This window comes from Dermochelys coriacea, chromosome 12, assembly GCF_009764565.3.
Source record: "Dermochelys coriacea isolate rDerCor1 chromosome 12, rDerCor1.pri.v4, whole genome shotgun sequence".
In the NCBI taxonomy this organism is placed as follows: Eukaryota; Metazoa; Chordata; order Testudines; family Dermochelyidae; genus Dermochelys; species Dermochelys coriacea.
The window spans coordinates 5,407,357-5,426,257 of record NC_050079.1 but is presented as its reverse complement, the minus strand read 5'-3'; the positions used below and the strand labels follow the sequence as shown (position 1 = coordinate 5,426,257).

Sequence of the window (18,901 nt, the reverse complement as noted above, 5' to 3'; positions counted from 1 at the left end):
TCTCCAACAGCGCCACCCCGAACCTGCCTCTATCACCACCATCAACCCCCCCGCTAACAGCCCCGCCCCAAGCCTGCGTCTACCCCCACCATCAACCCCCCCTCCAACAGCCCCGCCCCGAGCCTGCCTCTACCCCCACCATCACCCCCTCCGCCAACAGCCCCGCCCCAAGCCTGCCTCTACCCCCACCATCAACCCCCGCCGCCAACAGCCCCGCCCCGAGCCTGCCTCTACCCCCGCCCCCACCATCACCCCCTCCGCCAACAGCCCCGCCCCAAGCCTGCCTCTACCCCCACCATCAACCCCCCCTCCAACAGCCCCGCCCCGAGCCTGCCTCTACCCCCGCCATCAACCCCCAGCCAACAGCCCCGCCCCGGGCCTGCCTCTAACCCCGCCCCCACCATCAGCCCCCCATCTACAGCCCCGCCCCGAGCCTGCCTCTACCCCCGCCCCCACCATCACCCCCCCCGCCAACAGCCCTGCCCCCAACCTGCCTCTACCCCCGCCATCAACCCCCGCCGCCAACAGCCCCGCCCCGGGCCTGCCTCTAACCCCGCCCCCACCATCAGCCCCCCATCTACAGCCCCGCCCCGAGCCTGCCTCTACCCCCGCCCCCACCATCACCCCCGCCGCCAACAGCCCCGCCCCGAGCCTGCCTCTACCCCCGCCCCCACCCCCGCCGCCAACAGCCCCGCCCCGAGCCTGCCTCTACCCCGCCCCCACCCCCGCCGCCAACAGCCCCGCCCCGGGCCTGCCTCTAACCCCGCCCCCACCATCAGCCCCCCATCTACAGCCCCGCCCCGAGCCTGCCTCTACCCCCGCCCCCACCATCACCCCCTCCGCCAACAGCCCCGCCCCGAGCCTGCCTCTACCCCCGCCCCCACCATCAACCCCCCTCCCAACAGCCCCGCCCCGAGCCTGCCTCTACCCCCGCCCCCACCATCACCCCCTCCGCCAACAGCCCCACCCCAAGCCTGGCTCTACCCCCACCATCAACCCCCCCCCAACAGCCCCGCCCCGGGCCTGCCTCTAACCCCGCCCCCACCATCAGCCCCCCATCTACAGCCCCGCCCCGAGCCTGCCTCTACCCCCGCCCCCACCATCACCCCCTCCGCCAACAGCCCCGCCCCGAGCCTGCCTCTACCCCCGCCCCCACCATCAACCCCCCTCCCAACAGCCCCGCCCCGAGCCTGCCTCTACCCCCGCCCCCACCATCAACCCCCCCCCAACAGCCCCGCCCCGGGCCTGCCTCTAACCCCGCCCCCACCATCAGCCCCCCCATCTACAGCCCCGCCCCGAGCCTGCCTCTACCCCCGCCTCCACCATCATCCCCCCCGCCAACAGCCCCGCCCGGAGCCTGCCTCTACCCCCGCCATCAGCCCCCCCCTCTGGCCAACGACCCCCCTCCCTGGGGGCTGCTCGGCCAATGCTTGTCCCACCTTCCGTGCCAGGCTGGTTGGGGGCGGCCTCGCGCGGAGCATGCCGGGATCTCTTCTTCTCGGCCCTGTCTGTCCCGTGCCGGCCGCGCGCGTCACGTGATTCCCCGCCGCCCGTCCCCCGCTGCCGGGAGCGAGCCGGGTCCGCGGCCGCCGCCATGTCGAGCTTCCCTGAGCTCTACTTCAACGTGGACAGCGGCTACCTGGAGGGGCTGGTGCGCGGCTTCAAGGCCGGCGTGCTGAGCCAGGGCGACTACGTGAACCTGGTGCAGTGCGAGAGCCTGGAGGGTGAGGCCCGGCCCGGCCCCCAAGCCGCTGGGGCTGCGGGGCGGGGTCCAGGGAGGGTGGCCGGGGCCCGGCCGGGGTGTATGCGGGGGGGGCCCGGGCGGGTGGCCGGGGCCCGGGCGGGGTGTATGCGGGGGGGGCCCGGGCGGGGTGTATGCGGGGGGGGCCCGGGCGGGTGGCCGGGGCCCGGGCGGGGTGTATGCGGGGGGGGCCCGGGCGGGGTGTATGCGGGGCGGGGTCCAGGGAGGGTGGCCGGGGCCCGACCTGGGTGTATGCGGGGGGGCCCTGGCGGGGTGTATGCGGGGCGGGGTCCAGGGAGGGTGGCCGGGGCCCGACCTGGGTGTATGCGGGGGGGGCCCTGGCGGGGTGTATGCGGGGCGGGGTCCAGGGAGGGTGGCCGGGCCCCGGGCGGGGTGTATGCGGGGGGGGCCCGGGCGGGGTGTATGCGGGGCGGGGTCCAGGGAGGGTGGCCGCGGCCCGGGCGGGGCGTATGCGGGGGGGGCCCGGGCGGGGTGTATGCGGGGGGGGCCCGGGCCTGGGCTCTTTGCCGGGGGTCGATCCGGGCTGTTCCATCACCCCGCCGCGCTCCCTCCCCGAGCTCCAGCGGAGACGCCGGCCCCGAGAGGGGCGGGGGCGGAGGCTGCTCTGGGCACCGGCTGTTCCCTGGGGCGGGCCCACCCCAGCCTGAAAGGACACGGGCTGCGGGGGGGGGGCAGGAATGGCCTGCACCCTTCAGCAGGGACTGGGGCAGGGAAGGCGGATAAGGCCCTTGCTCTTCACCCTTCGCCTAACCCGAGAGTAAGGGGCATTCACAGAAAGTGAAAGGAGCAGATTTTATAACTCACCAAAGGAAATACCTGCTCGTGCAGTTAGCCGCTTGAACTCGCCAGTAGATATTGGAGACGACAAGCTTAACTGGAGATTAAAAGCATAGGGTATTTACAGTGTGGGGTTTACAAGAGTGCCATGGAGCCGGGCCCATGCTCAGAAGGGGCCCCAGCCTGCTCTGCTTGTACCCCGCCAACCCGCCCACCACTTGCTTCTCTCGGCCTGCCCACTGAGGGCTCCTCTTCGCCCCTGGCCCCACTCGCCGGCTTCTCTCTGCCCCCTGGCCATGTCCCAGTTCACCTCCGTCTCTAGGCAGTCTCTGCTTCCCACCACCTGTGAGGGCCCCCACCTGTCTCCCTGGAGCTGAGCCACCTGGGACAGGTGCAGAAGGTTGGCCAGTTGTGTGGGGGGCTTGACTGAGCCACTCCAGGCAAGTGGGTCCTGAGGGAGCCTGGCCATGGCAGGCCCTGGCCTGGCTGATCGTACCACACCTGAGGGGCCGGAGCAATTCCCTGCCCTGGGACCAGCCCTGGCAGCACTGGCAGCTTAGCATGGCAGACAGTTGCCTCCCAACAGGGCTGGTGAGAGAGGCTGGGAGGCAGGGTGTGGGGGAGTGGGTCTCTGGAGGGCCTGTGGGGGTGCTGCTCGGCTGTGAGGGGGATGGGGAAGATGTGTGTGATGGGGCACTAGGGAGTGGGGTGCTGGGTAGTTGTGGTGGGGCTGTGGGCAGCAGTGTGCTGGACAGGGGTGGTGGTGTCCAGGGCGCTTTGCATTTGTGGCAGGGTCTGGGGGGGCGCTGGGCATCGTGGGTCCGGGAGGGGTCTGGCCATAGGGAATTGGAGAGCTGTTCCAGTGTTGGGTGGGGGGGCTCTGTGGCATGGGCCCACCCCCAAGGGGAAGGGGCATGCTGGCAGCACTGGGCTGGGCGGGCCACTGTGCATCTCGCAACTGCCGGTTTGTAAATAGTGTCCTCACACTGGGCTGGGCGGAGCAGGGCCGCCCCTGCCATGCCCCTGGCCAGCCGCTTGCTCCGGGGACTGACCCCCCTGCACCATGTTCCACTGCCCCCATGGGGGCCCACAAATATGGTGGGTGCTGGGCCCACAAAAGGTTAATCCAGATCTGGATATTTAGATGGCTAATAAGACAATTTAAAGTTTTGGGATTGATGTGAATCTGCATAGTTCAGGGCATGAGCCAACCTCCAAGGGCTTGTCTGCATGGGGAGGTTATTCTGGAATCAGGTAGTGTGAATTCAAAGCACTATCGCTATTCCAGAACTAGGGTACAGTAGTTTATTGCAGTCATTTTCTTAAGTAGACAAGCCCTAACTGGTAGAAATGAAGAAGAATCTTTCTGTGGGAGTAGGTTATCCCACCGCTGCCTTTGGCTGGATGTTTGCACCTTCCTCTGAAGCAGTTAGTTTGGTCGCTGTTGGAGGCAGAATAATGGAGTAGATGGACCACTGGTTGGATACAGTCTGGCAATTCCTATGTTCGTGTGAAGCCCTAAAAGCTGGAAAAGCATTCGCTGAGTTGCTAGTGTGTACTGTTCCTTCTCGGATTGACCTCTTTCTTACTGTCTTGGGTGCTCATTAGGCCTGGTCTCTCAAATATGTCTTCCAACATTTCACACGCTTCCATCCTGTTTCACTCCTAGTCAGTGGGCGCTCTGTGTGGGTGCCTGATTTGAATAAGGTTAATATTAGAACTATTTAATGTAACCTTATTGTGATTTGCTTAGGTTTTAATGTGTTTTTAATTATACGTAATGATAATCTTGTTCTGAATTGCATTTAGCAACCTGAACTACCAGTAATGAGGGTTCTTGTATGTGAATTTACTAGCTTTTAAAAAGGAATCCTGAAAGTTAAAATCAGGCAACTGTATGTTAAAAATGCTCTGAGAATGTGAAGCTTTATACAGTACTAAGTATCGAGCATTTAACACAGAAAGCTGTTTGCTGTATACAAGCTTTCTGTGGCAGCGGAGTTTGTCCTGAAGAGTTTCTGGTACCTTTTCCTGCAGAGAGGTGTGTGGAGGTTTTTCAGGTGACTCTGTGAAAGGGTTCTCGGAAGTGAAGGAGATTTACATACTAAAAGGTACTGGAATCTGGAATCACCTGAGGCACAGTGTACATTTTAATTTTTAATCCCCCTGCAGTGGGGCAGTTGCCCCACACCAGGAAGAGGAAGGGTTAAAGAAAGCCAGAGGGATCCTGTGTAGAACCCTCCCATTAGAGGAGGGCTCACTAAACGAGCCCATCCGGAGGTGGCTTGTTGCAGTGGACAGGCAGGGCCAGCAGAAGCCATATATAAAAGGCTGCTCAACAGAGTAGAAGGCAGTCTCTCCCTTGCCGCCTAGGAGCACCATGGCAAGAGCCGTGCTGGGCAGCGTAGCAGAGCAGAAGAAGCTTCAGTCTGGCAGCGGTCGGCCAGAGGCCCTGGAGAAAGGGCAGATAAGGTGCTAGGGCTGCTTCCACTTGCCCTGAGGGAAATGGCCTACATAGACTGCAGTTTGTCCCTGGGCAAGGGACTAGACTGGTGACTGCAGCAAGCCACTAAGGCAAGTGGCTGGACTATAGACTGCCGGGTCCCCTGAAAGTGGGGGGAGACAGCGGAGTGGGGCATAGTCGGAGGGCTGTACCCAGAAGAGGACGCCGTGATCTGGGGAGCGACGCAGGTCCAAGAGTGGTGGAGACAGCAAAGCGGGAGTAGACACCAAGTAGGCCAGCGAGACACCACCGGAAGAGGGCGCCTTGCGGAAGGACTTGAGATAATTCCAGAACGGCCAGCAGGAGGTGTCACGGTAGATAGTCTCGCTCCACTACACCCCCTTTCTACACAGTCCTTTTCCTTTGTGAAGCTGGAAAGCATCTGGTCAGCTTCACTCTGCTTGGGATGAAGCTGGAGAGGATGACTCAGAAATGAAGAACGTTTGGGGAGATGACCCCTTTTGTGGCAGCCAGGAGTGTTTGGGTGGGTGGGAGAAGGTGGAGAGAGAATGCATCTTCCGTGTATCAATCAGGTTGTTTGGGTAGTGAGTAGGAGTGTGCTGCAAAATTCAGACTCCAAGCAGCTGGAAGCTGATACAACACAGAGATCCTCTGAACAGGGTCTAGGAGCAGCACTCTGAAAGGAATCCCAGCAGCTCAGGAGGGTTGGCATCTTGCTTGGATGATACCCTGTCTGGGGTCTGTGGGGGTGGAGGGGTTGGTATCTCTTGTATTGCTCTTGGCTAGCAGCCCTAGTTGAACTCTTACATCATGGAGTCTTTAAAACGAGATTCAGTATCTTTCTACAAGACCTGCCTTATTCCAGCTTCTGGGGAAAATTCTACAGCCTGCATATCCAGGAAATAAGTTTAGATGATCCAAGTGGTTTCTTCAGGCTTTGGTGTCTGTGAAGTTGGGAAGGAAAAACAGAAGAGAAAAGCTAGGATGGTGCAATAAATGGGACTTTTTGCGTATTTGTCAAATACTTCCCCAGTGTCTGTCCAGTAATTCACATGATTGCTGCCTGTGGCATTCAACAGTTAGCTCTGGGAGATCATGTTTTCTGATGGATTTATACTGCAACAAATGTGGGAGAAACTTGTCAGATGTATGCAATGAATGTTTGTCTGGCCAGCCCACTTGTGAGATACGTTATTGTACAGTGCAGAAGACATGGCCTTGGGCAGGGTGTGGCACACAGGTGTTAGTCTACTAGCCAGAGTAAAAAGTCCTCAGGCTAGTAAGGGTCAGGTAGGTTTTTTCAAACCCTGTTCATAACAGCACGATGCATCTCTTTGGCATATTTTCTTTCTTCCTCTGAGGGGTTCTCTGGGGAACCCATCACTGTACAGCCTCCCTATGCTGTGTGCTCTTTCCCCATGGTATCTCTCACTATTCCTTTTGTCTTCTGTCCCACACCAGAACCATGAAGTTATGCGCTCCCTTCCCTAGAGTTACTCTTGTGTCTCCCTATGCAACCAGGGTTGACAAATGTTGCCAAACCCAAGAGCCAGAGGAATGACCTTACACTGCTTTTTGGCAAGCAAAAGATAGGGGCTCCACTGCTCAAGGGAAGTGCTTGGTTCAGAAGCCCGTTTTAATTCCTTCCCTCTCTCCCCCATTAAAGTGTCTGGGAAAAGGGGGGATGCTGGGATTGTCTGAACCCAACTCAGGATTCTGATCTGTATATCCACTTCCATCTAGTTTGTGTCAGGTAAATCCGAGTCTTCCCTCCCTAGGTCCTGGGTGCTGCAAAGGAGAAAGGAGTATTCATTCTCCCTTTGCCCCTTCCCACCTTGGAGACCTCTGATGCAGGGTGCGTGACTACTACTCTACTCCTCTGGCTGATTTGAGGAGGTTAATCTCCTTCTCCTGGCTTCTGTTTTTAGATATTCTCCATTCTCTGCCTCTGGTCATTGCTTTGCTGAGCAGCAGCATAGAGTGAAATTGACAAGACTTGTTGGTTTCACTGCTTCCTACAGAACTTTGAAAAGCAACAGCCCACAGCTGCCAGGACTGTGGCCAGTTCTATGCATCAGTTGCACTCAGATCGCACTGAAAGATCTTTGTGACTCTAAGAGCTAAAAAAAAACTAACTTTTTTTCTCAAAAATGAAAGCTTTAATTCTGTGGTAGCTGATAACATTTGCAGTGAGAAACTTCCTGTTCACTGCAGGTGAGCATGCTTTTTTTAATCTTCAACAAAGGAACAGATTGTCACATAGGGAGTTCTAGAGCTGGATGGGGGAGGTGGGGGAAGCTAATGTCCTAATATTTAGAGTAAATGGATGACCTGGATAACTATAGGCTTATTAACCTGACATCAGTCCAGGACAAAATCATGGAAAGACTGATGGGATACTTATTCTATCAGCATTTATTTCTTTACTGATTGTAACATGGATTTATGAAAAATGTCATGTCAGATTAACCTGCTGTGTTTTTTTTTTTTTAAAGTTTTCAAGTATGCTAGATAATAGTACTTGTTGATATAATATACCGGGACTTCTATTACGCTTTTGACTTAGTCCCACATGACATCCAATTAAAAATTAGCACCCCCCAAAAATGTAGCACGCTGAATGGATTAAAAACTAGCTAACTGATAACAAGTAATTGTAAATAGGGAATTACCATCCAATGAGAGTGTTTCTAGAGGGGTCCCACAGGGATCTGTATCTGGCCCAATTCAATTCTATATCCAAAGATCCTGTTTTCTTCCCAGGCAACATAAAATTGGTGGAGTAGTAAATAATGAGAAGCCAGTTTAGTTTCATAGAATTGAAGGCCACAAGAGGCCATCACATTATCTTTTTTGACCTGCACACCCCACACCATCAACCTCACTCAGTGCCCCTGTGTTGAGTCCAATAACTTGGGTAGATGAAGGAATCTGAGTCTTCAGGAGGCTAAGTTCTTGTCATAGGCAGAGGAGAGACCAAGATACCACCAAAGCCCGAAGCCTCTGCAGTGTCAGGGAAATAAGGTGAGAGATGCCCATGCAGTTCATGCTCCGTGCTGTGGAAGAAGATGGGTGTGGGGGATGCAAGGGCCTCACCAATCTGATTTGGAGGAAAATTTCTTCCCACCCCTAAATCTGGTGATCAGGTTGACTGAGCCAGACTCACCAGACAGACCTCTTCTCTTTCCACCTCAGAGCACTAGACCACCATGTCCAGCATCCCATCTCCAGCTGTGGCCAGCCCTGATGCTTCAGAGGAAGGCAGGAAAAAACCCAGAACACATCTGACCAATTGTGCTTCAAGGGGGAAAATTCCTTCTTAACCCCTGCAGGGACCTGGCTGAAGCCCTGAAACCTGATACTGGATTAGAGTCAGTGTCTTAAGGCTGAGCTGCAAGTGTTCAGGGCATTGCAGAACTTCTGTTCTCTCTGTGGCCTATGAAGGGAGAGGATAAACAGGGGGATTAATAGATTCAGACTCCAAGGTCAGAAGAGACTACCATGGTCATCCAGTTCAAGGCCCCACACATGTAAATGGTAGGATTTCTTCCAGAAACTGGATTAAAACTTGTCTTTTAGAAAGATATCTAATTTCAGACTCCAACTGATGGAGAGTCCACCACCTCCCTGGCAAACTGTTCCACATTTAATTACTCTTGCTACTAGGAAATTGCATCTTATTTCAAAGCTGAAACATCCCCCACTCTCAGGTTTCTTTTTTTCCCATGTGTATGCGCCTGTACCCAGTGATCAAATCACCTCTCAGCTTTCCCTTCGATAAACTGAATAGATAGGGCCCTTCATTTTCAGTTTTTATTTTGTTAAATTTTTCTTGGGAATTTATCAATGTTTATTACCACAACAACAAAAACAGGTGAAAATCAGTGCAAAAAACTATTAATTTTGTTAGGTAAATATCAGGATGGTTTTTTTTTTTGTGGATGGAAAGATGGGGGGGGAGTATTCAGTAGATTAATGCTTTGAATTCCATTCATCAGTGTGGTTTGCTGCAGAACTAAGACAGAACTCGGAACACAGTGCCACCTCGGAGTTTAAGAAAACAATATCTCTAATCCCTAAATAAAATTTTTTCCTCTGAATAAACAGTTTACTGGTATACTTAGAACTATTAGCCTATAAATATTTACATTTAATAATTGGGCCATACCATTTGCAGTGCACACACTCAACTTCATCCTTTTCTCCTGTTTTTAAAAAACTTTTGAATACTTCCTTGTCTTCTGAACCATGTTCTGATACAGATTTTTGTTTTCTTCCCATTTTATTATGTCAAATCTTTAAACCATTGTCTGCTAACAGCGTGAAATATGTACGTGTTGGATGTGAGATTCATCAGTACGTTCAGATGCGCACAAACTTAAGAGCTTGCCTGTGTGCCTGTTTGTTGGGTGTATCTTCTAGACTAATACAGAGCCTTCTTTCACCAGGCAGCTTTGCATATACACGCAGACTAATGTATTATTGTAATACACATCTTAAGCAGTGTACTGTATTTTCCTAATAAAATAAATTATTTTTTTATATATTGAATGATATAAAGTAGGGTGAAAATTGGAAAAAAAAAATACTACTTTTAGTAAAACCAGGGAATTTTTCGGTAAAAATCGGTTTAAACTGAAAATGAAGGGGCTTACGAACAGACAACTTGTTTTCCAGTCCCTAGGTCATTTGTGTGGCCCTTCTTTGAAAACTCTGCACACTCTTTTTGAAGTGTAGACACTAGAAATGGACACAGTATCCTACTGTCTTATCAGTGCTGTGTGTGGATGCAAGTTCACTTCCCTGATTCTGCTCTATATTCCCCTTTTATACACTGAATAATTGCATTAGCCATTTTTGCTACAGCATTGCAATGACAACTCATGTTGATGATGATCAGTGATGGTCCCCAAGTCCTTGAATCACCACTTTCCAAGTCAGTCCCCTATCCTATATGTATAACCTGTGCTCTTGGCTCCCAGAGGTATTACCTTGTATTTGGTTGCATTAGAACACATTTGTTACGTTTAACTAGGCAATTCAGATCACTAACAGTAGCCTGTCCTCATTATTTACTACCCCACCGATCCATGTCATGTGCGAACCTTATTAGTGAAGATCTTATATTGTATAGATTATTTAACATTTTTATCAGCATTGAACAAAGAATCAATCCCTGGCAGGCCTCGCTTGAAATAGCCCCGCTCGTTCACATCTTCCCATTAATAACTGCCTTTTGAGATCAGTCACCGAGCCAGTCTTTAGTCCTTCTAATGTGCCCTGTTTTTAAAAAAAACAAACACCAAACTTTCAGCAAATTATCAAAATGTTATGTGGTACTAAGTCAAATACCTTGGAGAAATCAAGTATATTGTAGTTGCCTTTATCAGCCGGACTTGTAATCCTGCCCCCACCCTCCCTCCAAAAGCGGGCCTATCTTCTGTGAAACTGTGCTGACTAGCATTTATTATATTTCTAGGCTCTAATTCTTTTGATAGTCTTGAATTAACCATTCCATTATTTTACCTGGAATCAACATCAGGCTAACCAGTCTGTAACTACAGCATACTCCTGATTACCCAAATAGCCTGGGGGACACAGATTTGATTTAGATAATTGACAGGGCAGGAGCCTTCAGCAGTGGAGTGGCCTGCCCTGCAGCCAAGGGCTCGTTGTCCTCCTTGCAGTCGTGACCATGGGTCTCTGCTTTTCCAGGACCGCAGCCTCCCTCCATGCCTTGTGCAGTCTCTCAGTACTTATATGGGGAGAAGGTATCTGACAGTAGGGGCTGTTTAATTTAATAAAAAAAAAAAAGATGTAGTGGTTGAAAGCTGAAGTTAGACAAAATATGGCACATTTTTAACATTGAGGGATATGGTGGATTCTCCCATCAGTTGGAATCCTCTAGAAAGACATCTAGTCTTGATTTAAAATACAGTGTAGCTCAAAGTGGAGTAATAGTTGTGATACAGGAATCACTGGGTGAAATTGTTTGGTTTGTCCCATGCATGAACTCAGACTAGATTCGAAGGCCAGAAGGGACCACAGTGATCATTTAGTCTGATGACCTGTACAACACAGGCCAGAGAATTTCCCAAAATAATTCCTAGAGCAGATCTTTTAGAAAAACATCTATCTTGATTTTAAAATTGCCAGGGATGGAGAATCCACCACATCCCCTGGTAAATTGTTCCAATGCTTAATAACTCACTTTTTTTTGTTAAAAAGCCTTAATTCCTGAATTTGTCTACCTTCAACATCCAGCTAATGGATTGTTGTGCCTTTCTCTGCTAGTTTGAAGATCCCGTTACTAAATAATTGTTCCACAAGTAGATACTTATAAATTGCAATCAAACCACTCTTAAAGTTCTTTGTTAAGCTAAAGAGATTCAAGGAACTCAATCACTACAAAGCAGGTTGTCTAATCCTATAATCATTCCCATGGCTCTTCTTTGAACCTTCTCTAATTTATTAACATCTTTCTTGACTTGTGGGCACCAGAACTGGACACAGCGTTCCAGCAGCATTTGCACCAGTGCTAAATGTAGGGGTAAAATATCCTTTCCACTCCTACTCAGCATTCTTCCCTTTATGCATCCCAGGATCACATTCACTCTTTTGGCCACAGCATCACACTGGGAGCTCATGTTCAGCTCTTTATCCACCACCACTCCCAAATCTTTTTCAGAGTCTCTGCTTCCCAGGATTGTTCCCCTCCTATAAGTTTAGTCCACGATCTTTGTTCCTAGATGTAAACATTCACATTTAGCCATATTTAAACACATGATGAGGTGATCATAATAGTCCCTTCTGGCTTTTACAGTTGTGCGTTATTGTGGTTTCAATCATGTCCATTCCCTCCTGGCCCTCAGAGACTGTGTATGGGCTTTGGAGGCCGGGGTGGCGGAACTGGAGGAGCTAAGGGAGGCAGAGAGGAATGCTGATGAGGCTTTCCGGGATACTGTAGATTTGTCCCACCTCCGGTCAGACAGCCCTGCGCTGTTAAGGAGGATGAAAGGCCCAGAGAAGGAGAGCAGCCAACGGGAGCAGAGGGAAACCTTGCCATAGTTGGGACCCTCCTTCCAGATGATGATGGGGTATTCTCTTGCAGTGAGGTTACCTCTCCGGGGGAAGGAATTCCAGTCATTAGGAAAAGGCAGGTGTTAGTAATGGGAGATTCAATCATTAGAAACATAGATGTCCGGGAGAACCGTATGGTGACTTGCCTGCCTGGTGTGAAGGTTGCAGATCTCTCAAGGCATCTAGATAGACTTATGTGTAGTGCTGGGGAGGAGCCGGTGGTTGTGGTACATGTAGGTACCAATGACGTAGGGAAGGATAGGAGAGACGTCCTTGAGGCCAAGTTTAGGCTGCTAGGAAAGAAATCCAGGACCTTTATGGTGGCATTCTCAGAAATGCTTCCAGTTCCATGCACTGGGCCAGGTAGGTAGGCAGAGCTTCAGAGTCTCAATGCGTGGATGAGATGATGGTGTAGAGGAAAGGTTTAGATTTATTAAGAACTGGGGAAACTTTTGGGATTGGGGGAGCCTATACAGGAAGGATGGGCTCCACCTAAACCAGAATGGATCCAGCCTGCTGGCACTTAGTTTAAAAACTGCTCTGCAACCTTTTTAATGTTAAGAGAGGGGGTGGGGGAAGCAAATTGCTGCAGAGGCGCATGTGGATCGGATGGAGACTTCTTAGAGGAGAGTCTAGTGATAGAGATTCTCTAGGTTTTAGTCAGAAGGAGGGGATGGAAAAGGATAAAGCATGGGCCAGATCAGATGAGAAACATTCACATAAAGAATCTGACACATCAGAAAAGGGCAGAGAAATAAACAGTGACAAGTTTTTAAAGTGCTTATACACAAATGCTAGGAGTCTAGATAATAAGATGGGTGAACTAGAGTGCCTCGTATTAAAGGAGGGTATTGATATAATAGGCGCCACAGAAACCTGGTGGAGTGAGGACAATCAATGGGGGACAATCATTCAATCAAATTAAAATATATCGGAAGGACAGAACAGATTATGCAGGAGTGGCACGATATGTAAAGAAAATGTAGAATCAAATGAAATAAAAATCTTAAATGAATCCCCATGTCCCATAGAATCTCTCTGGATAGTAATTCTGTGTTCTACTAAGAATGTAACAGTAGGGATCTCTTATCGACCACCTAACCAGGACAGCGATAGTGATGATGAAATGCTAAGGGAGATTAGAGAGGCTATCAAAATAAAGAACTTGATAATAGTGGGGGATTTCAGTTATCCCTATAGTGGCTGGGTACATGTTACCTCAGGATAAAATGTAGAGACAAAATTTCTCAATATGACAAAATGACTGCTTCTTGGAGCAACTGGTACAGGAACCCACAAGGGGAGAGGCAACTCTTGATCTAGTCCTGGGTGGAGCGCAGGATCTGGTCCAAGAGGTAACTATAACAGGACTGCTTGGAAATAGTGACCATAATATAACAACATTTAACATTCCTGTGGTGGGAAGACCACCTCAACAGCCCAACACTGGTATTTAATTTCAGAAAGGGGAACTATGCAAAAATTAGGAGGTTAAACAGAAATTAAAAGGTACAGTGACTAGAGTGAAATCCCTGCAAGCTGCATGGACACTTTTCAAAGACACCATAATAGAGGCTCAATTTAAAGTAAACCCCAAATTAAAAAAACACAGTAAAAGAACTAAAAAAGAGCCATGATGGCTCAACAATTAAAAGAATCAGTGAGAGATAAAAAGGCATCTTTTTAAAAAGTGGAAGTCAAATCCTACTGAGGTAAATAGAAAGGAGCATAAACACTGCCAAATTAAATGTAAAAATGTAATAGGAAAAGCCAAAAAGGAGTTTGAAGAACAGCTAACCAAAAACTCAAAAGGTAATAAAATGTTTAAATACATCAGAAGCAGGAAGCCTGCTAAACAACCAGTGGGGCCTGTGGACAATCGAGATACAAAAGGAGCACTTGAAGACTACAAAGTCATTGCAGAGAAACTAAATGAATTCTTTGCTTCAGTCTTCACAGCTGAGGATGTTAGGGAGATTCCCAAACCTGAGCTATCTTTTGTAGGTGACAAATCTGAGGAATTGTCACAGATTGAAGTGTCACTAGAGGAGGTTTTGGAATTAATTGAGGAACTTAACAGTAACAAGTCACTGGGACCAGATGGCATTTACCCAAGAGTTCTGAAAGAACTCAAATGTGAAATTGCGGAACTATTAACTATGGTTTGTAACCTGTCCTTTAAATCAGTTACTGTACCCAGTGACTGGAAGATAGCTAATGTAATGCCAATATTTAAGAAGGGCTCTTGAGTTGATCCTGGCAATTACAGACCTGTAAGTCTAACATCAGTACCGGGCAAATTAGTTGAAACAATAGTAAAGAATAAAATTGTCAGACACATAGAAGAACATAAATTGTTGCGCAAAAGTCAACATGGCTTCTGTAAAGGGAGATCGTGTCTTACTAATCTATTAGAGTTCTTTGAGGGGGTCAACAAACATGTGGACAAGGGAGAGCCAGTGGACATAGCGTACTTAGATTTCCAGAAAGCCTTTGACAAGGTCCTTCACCAAAGGCTCTTATGTAAATTAAGTTGTCATGGGATAAGAGGGAAGATCCTTTCATGGACTGAGAACTGGCTAAAAGACAGGGACCAAAGGGTAGGAATAAATGGTAAATTTTCAAAATGGAGAGGGGTAACTAGCGGTGTTCCCCAAGGGTCAGTCCTAGAACCAATCCTATTTAACTTATTCATAAATGATCTGGAGACAGGGGTAAACAGTGAGGTGGCAAAGTTTGCAGATAATACTAAACTGCTCAAGATAGTTAAGACCAAAGCAGACTGTGAAGAACTTCAAAAAGATCTCACAAAACTAAGTGATTGGGCAACAAAATGGCAAATGAAATTTAATGTGGACAAATGTAAAGTAATGCACATTGGAAAAAATAACCCCAACTATACATATAATATGGTGGGGGCTAATCTAGCTACAACTAATCAGGAGAAAGATCTTGGAGTCATCGTGGATAGTTCTCTGAAGACGTCCACGCAGTGTGCAGCAGCAGTCAAAAAAGCAAACAGAATGTTAGGAATCATTAAAAAAGGGATAGAGAATAAGATGGAGAATATCTTATTGCCCTTCTATAAATCCATGGTACGCCCACATTTTGAATACTGTATACAGATGTGGTCCCCTCAATTTAAAAAAAATATACTGGTATTAGAAAAGGTTCGGAAAAGGGCAACTAAAATGATTAGAGGTTTGGAATGGGTCCCATATGAGGAGAGATTAAAGAGGCTAGGACTTTTCAGATTGGAAAAGAGGAGACTAAGGGGGGATATGGTAGAGGTCTATAAAATCATGAGTAGTGTGGAGAAAGTGAATAAGGAAGAGTTATTTACTTGTTCCCATAATATAAGAACTAGGGGCCACCAATGAAATTAATGGTCAGCAGGTTTAAAACAAATGAAAGGAAGTTCTTCACACAGCACACAGCCAACCTATGGAACTCCTTGCCTGAGGAGGTTGTGAAGACTAGGACTACAACAAACAGGGTTTAAAAGAGAACTGGATAAATTCATGGAGCTTAAATCCATTAATGGCTATTAGCCAGGATGGGTAAGGAATTGTGTCCCTAGCTTCTGTTTGTCAGAGGGTGGAGACGGATGGCAGGAGAGAGATTACTTGATCATTACCTGTTAGATGCCCCAGAGGGAGTGAACCTGGCATTGGCCACTGTTGGTAGACAGGATACTGGACTAGATGCACCTTTGGTTTGACCCAGTATGGCCATTCTTATGTTCTCCCCCATGTGTCTCTTCTAACTAAACCATCCCGGCCTTTTCATTTCCTCTACATGAGGGAGGTTTTCCAGGCTTGTAAAGGGGTTCACTCACTGCAGGAGTGCCTACTAATCTCCAGGCATGGCATCTTTCACTTTGGTGCCCCTGCCGACAGTTGCTCCTTGCTGCGCTGGTCTCTCTTTTAACCCGGCCCTCCAGCCAGGTCACGATCTTAAAGTCCACCCCTTTTGGGGTAATGAAGTTCAACAAATAATTCCAAGACCTTGTGTCAGGTCTCCAGCCCCTGACTCTGGGCTCATGCCACTTTGACAGTGGCTGGTTGGGGAACCCAGGCCCCACTCCTAGGCAGGGTTTCAGCCCAGGGACCCAATAACCAGAAGCCAAGGTTGCACAGCTGAAACAGGCTGTTATGAGCCCAGCATGTGACTGAGCACACACTGACCCATCACTTTTGAAGTTTACATTCTATTTCCTGTGCGTACATTACATAAGGTCGTTCATTGTAACAGGGATGGATACACCGAAGACAATATAGATAATGTTGTTAGTTTCATACAGTGTCTCACATCTTTGATCTTAAGGTTCACTGAACACAGTTGCATACATAATGTAAAGGCAATTAAGGCATGAAAGGGACTTGTCACCTACAAGCTAATTTGGTTATTTCTAACAGGATATAGGTAAACACGCACAATGGTTAGAGACTGCTAGCCTAATTAACATTTCTTTGATATCCCCACACAAGTGAATTGTCCTGATTATAATTGCAATGCCTCTTAAGATGTTTTGGGTCATAAGGCTATGATTTAGTCACAGAAGTCATGGCAATCACGGATTCCATGACTTTACCAGATCTCCGTGACTTCTAGGCCTTCAGGAGGAGGAGGCAGGACTGTGTGCTCCTGCCCTGCAAGTGAGGCTGGCTGGACCCAGGACCCTTTAGCCTCAGCCCCGTGGCTTCTGCTGGGGTCTGCAGCTGGGGCTGCGCATCCTTGCCTGGCTGAGTCCCAGGCTTGGTGGGGGCTGCAGCTGGGACAGTGCGCCTCCTGTTATAGCTTCCCAGGGCTGTGTGCCCCCCTGCTTTGGCAGAGGCTGCAGTTGGACCCACACACCCCTGTCATAGAATCATAGAATATCAGGGCTGGAAGGGACCTCAGAAGGTCTAGTCCAACCCCCTGCTCAAAGCAGAACCAATCCCCAACCAGCCCTGGAGTGTGGGGGGGGTGTGCCCCACGTGGCTGCGCCCCCCGCTGTGGCCACTGGCACTGGGGCTGTGCCCCTGCCATGGCAGGGGCTCAGCCTGTTAGTGTCTCTCCCCCCCCCGGGACTCATTCCTCCCCCCCTACCTAGCCCTGCCCTGCCTTCTCCCCCCCTGGTTATTTTTTTAGTAAAGTAACAGACAGGTCACGGGCTCTGTGAATTTTGGTTTATTGCCCATGACCTGTTTGTGACTTTTACTAAAAATAACAGTGATAAAATCTTCGCCTTATTCATACACAGGTTAGCAGGTTTGCCCCCTCTACCCTCTTTGCTTGGCTACTGTACCTCTGCCCCAGTGTAGAGATGCTGTAGCTAACTGCCTGCTGCTCAGATCACGTTGCCACCTCCAATGTGTTCTGGTTTCCCCACTGGTTCTGCATCTTCACTTCCTAGGCTCTGTGCAGTGCTGTCTTTGCTCATTGCTCATGGCTCTCTCACTTCTGCTTGCACTGTGGTTCTGCCACCTCCCAATCCCCTTCTCCACTTGCTTTTTGTCACACTGACCCGTATGTCTGAAACAGCTTCCTGGGCACACCCTGTGCTCACTTATCCTTCAACTCATGTGACAGGCTGACTTCTGTGATGCCTTTCCGTCTATTCTCCCTTAGTCTCTAAAACAGGTTCCTTACACTCATCTTAATTTAGTGACTCTTCTGGCTCTGCTCCCCGGTGCAATCCTGTAGCCTAGGCTGTGAACCTATGGCAATTGGCTCCAGAGGAAAGCAGCATCAGGAAAGTAAGGGTGAATTTTTAGCTGTCTCTAGTGCTGTAAGTGTGGTGTTTCTTGAGGGAAGTTTTCACTCTGTTTCCTCTTTGCTCCAGCTCTCTGCTCATCTGAGAATGGAGGAGGATCAGCACTAGTTGCCATTCTGGTGAGGGGTCTGACTACAGTTTGGAACTGCTGCTCATAGACAAGGACATTTTTAATTCCCCTTCCTCCTCTGCACTATCGTAGGAAAAGACCTATTCGATTGTGCAGCTGCTTTCATGGCCAGGTCAGCATTGCATCCCTTTCATGAAAAAAAGATAACAGGACACAAAGGGGAAGAGTGAGGGCACATACATACGTCTTCCATATGTGAATAGATATTATTGTACCCCTTCATGAGGCATGAGTTAGTTTTTTCTCTAAGGGTGCTACAGTAGGTAGCTTTTTCTATGCTGAGTGGCTTAAAGTGTCCGGTCTCCATCAAGAAAAGGAGTACTTGTGGCACCTTAGAGACTAACAAATTTATTAGAGCATAAGCTTTCGTGAGCTACAGCTCACTTCATCGGATGCATTTGGTGGAAAAAACAGAGGAGAGATTTATATACACACACACACACACACACACACACACACACACACACACACACACACACACACACACACACACACACACACACACACACACACACACACACACACACACACACACACACACACACACACACACACACACACACACACACACACACACAGAGAGAACATTTTCTCAATATAATAAGAGAGGCTGCAGCCTGTTTCTTGATGTTGATTGTCAGGCATCTCCTATCCCCAAAGTGCATGCACATCTGGTGAGCTTCCTATATGCTATCCTAGTACCTGTGCAGCCTTCTGCAGGTGTGCTGAATCAGAGGCTGTTACAAGATCTGCCTGTAAAAGGCATGTGGGATCCATCATAGTCCGTTTATAATGTTGAGAATATCTTAGTAGAGCTAATTGTGTCTTTCACATTTGGCTAGCTTCAGGACTAATTCTATGGTATCTGCTTCAATATTCTGGTAGTGGGTCAGGTTTTAAATCCCAAGTAAATAGTGCTTTTGGCCCTGT

At 49.3% G+C, this 18,901-nt stretch overlaps 1 protein-coding gene across 1 annotated transcript in view; it reads left to right on the top strand.

Moving 5' to 3' along the window:
• Positions 1-1,315: 1,315 nt before the first annotated feature.
• ATP6V0D1 (ATPase H+ transporting V0 subunit d1) overlaps positions 1,316-18,901 on the top strand; it is a 93,519-nt gene continuing 75,933 nt past the window's right edge. Inside the window, exon 1 of the mRNA XM_038368242.2 lies at positions 1,316-1,724. Within this exon, the coding sequence (XP_038224170.1) occupies positions 1,427-1,724 (298 nt within the window). The 5' untranslated portion in view covers positions 1,316-1,426. The remainder of the gene's footprint in view (positions 1,725-18,901) is intronic.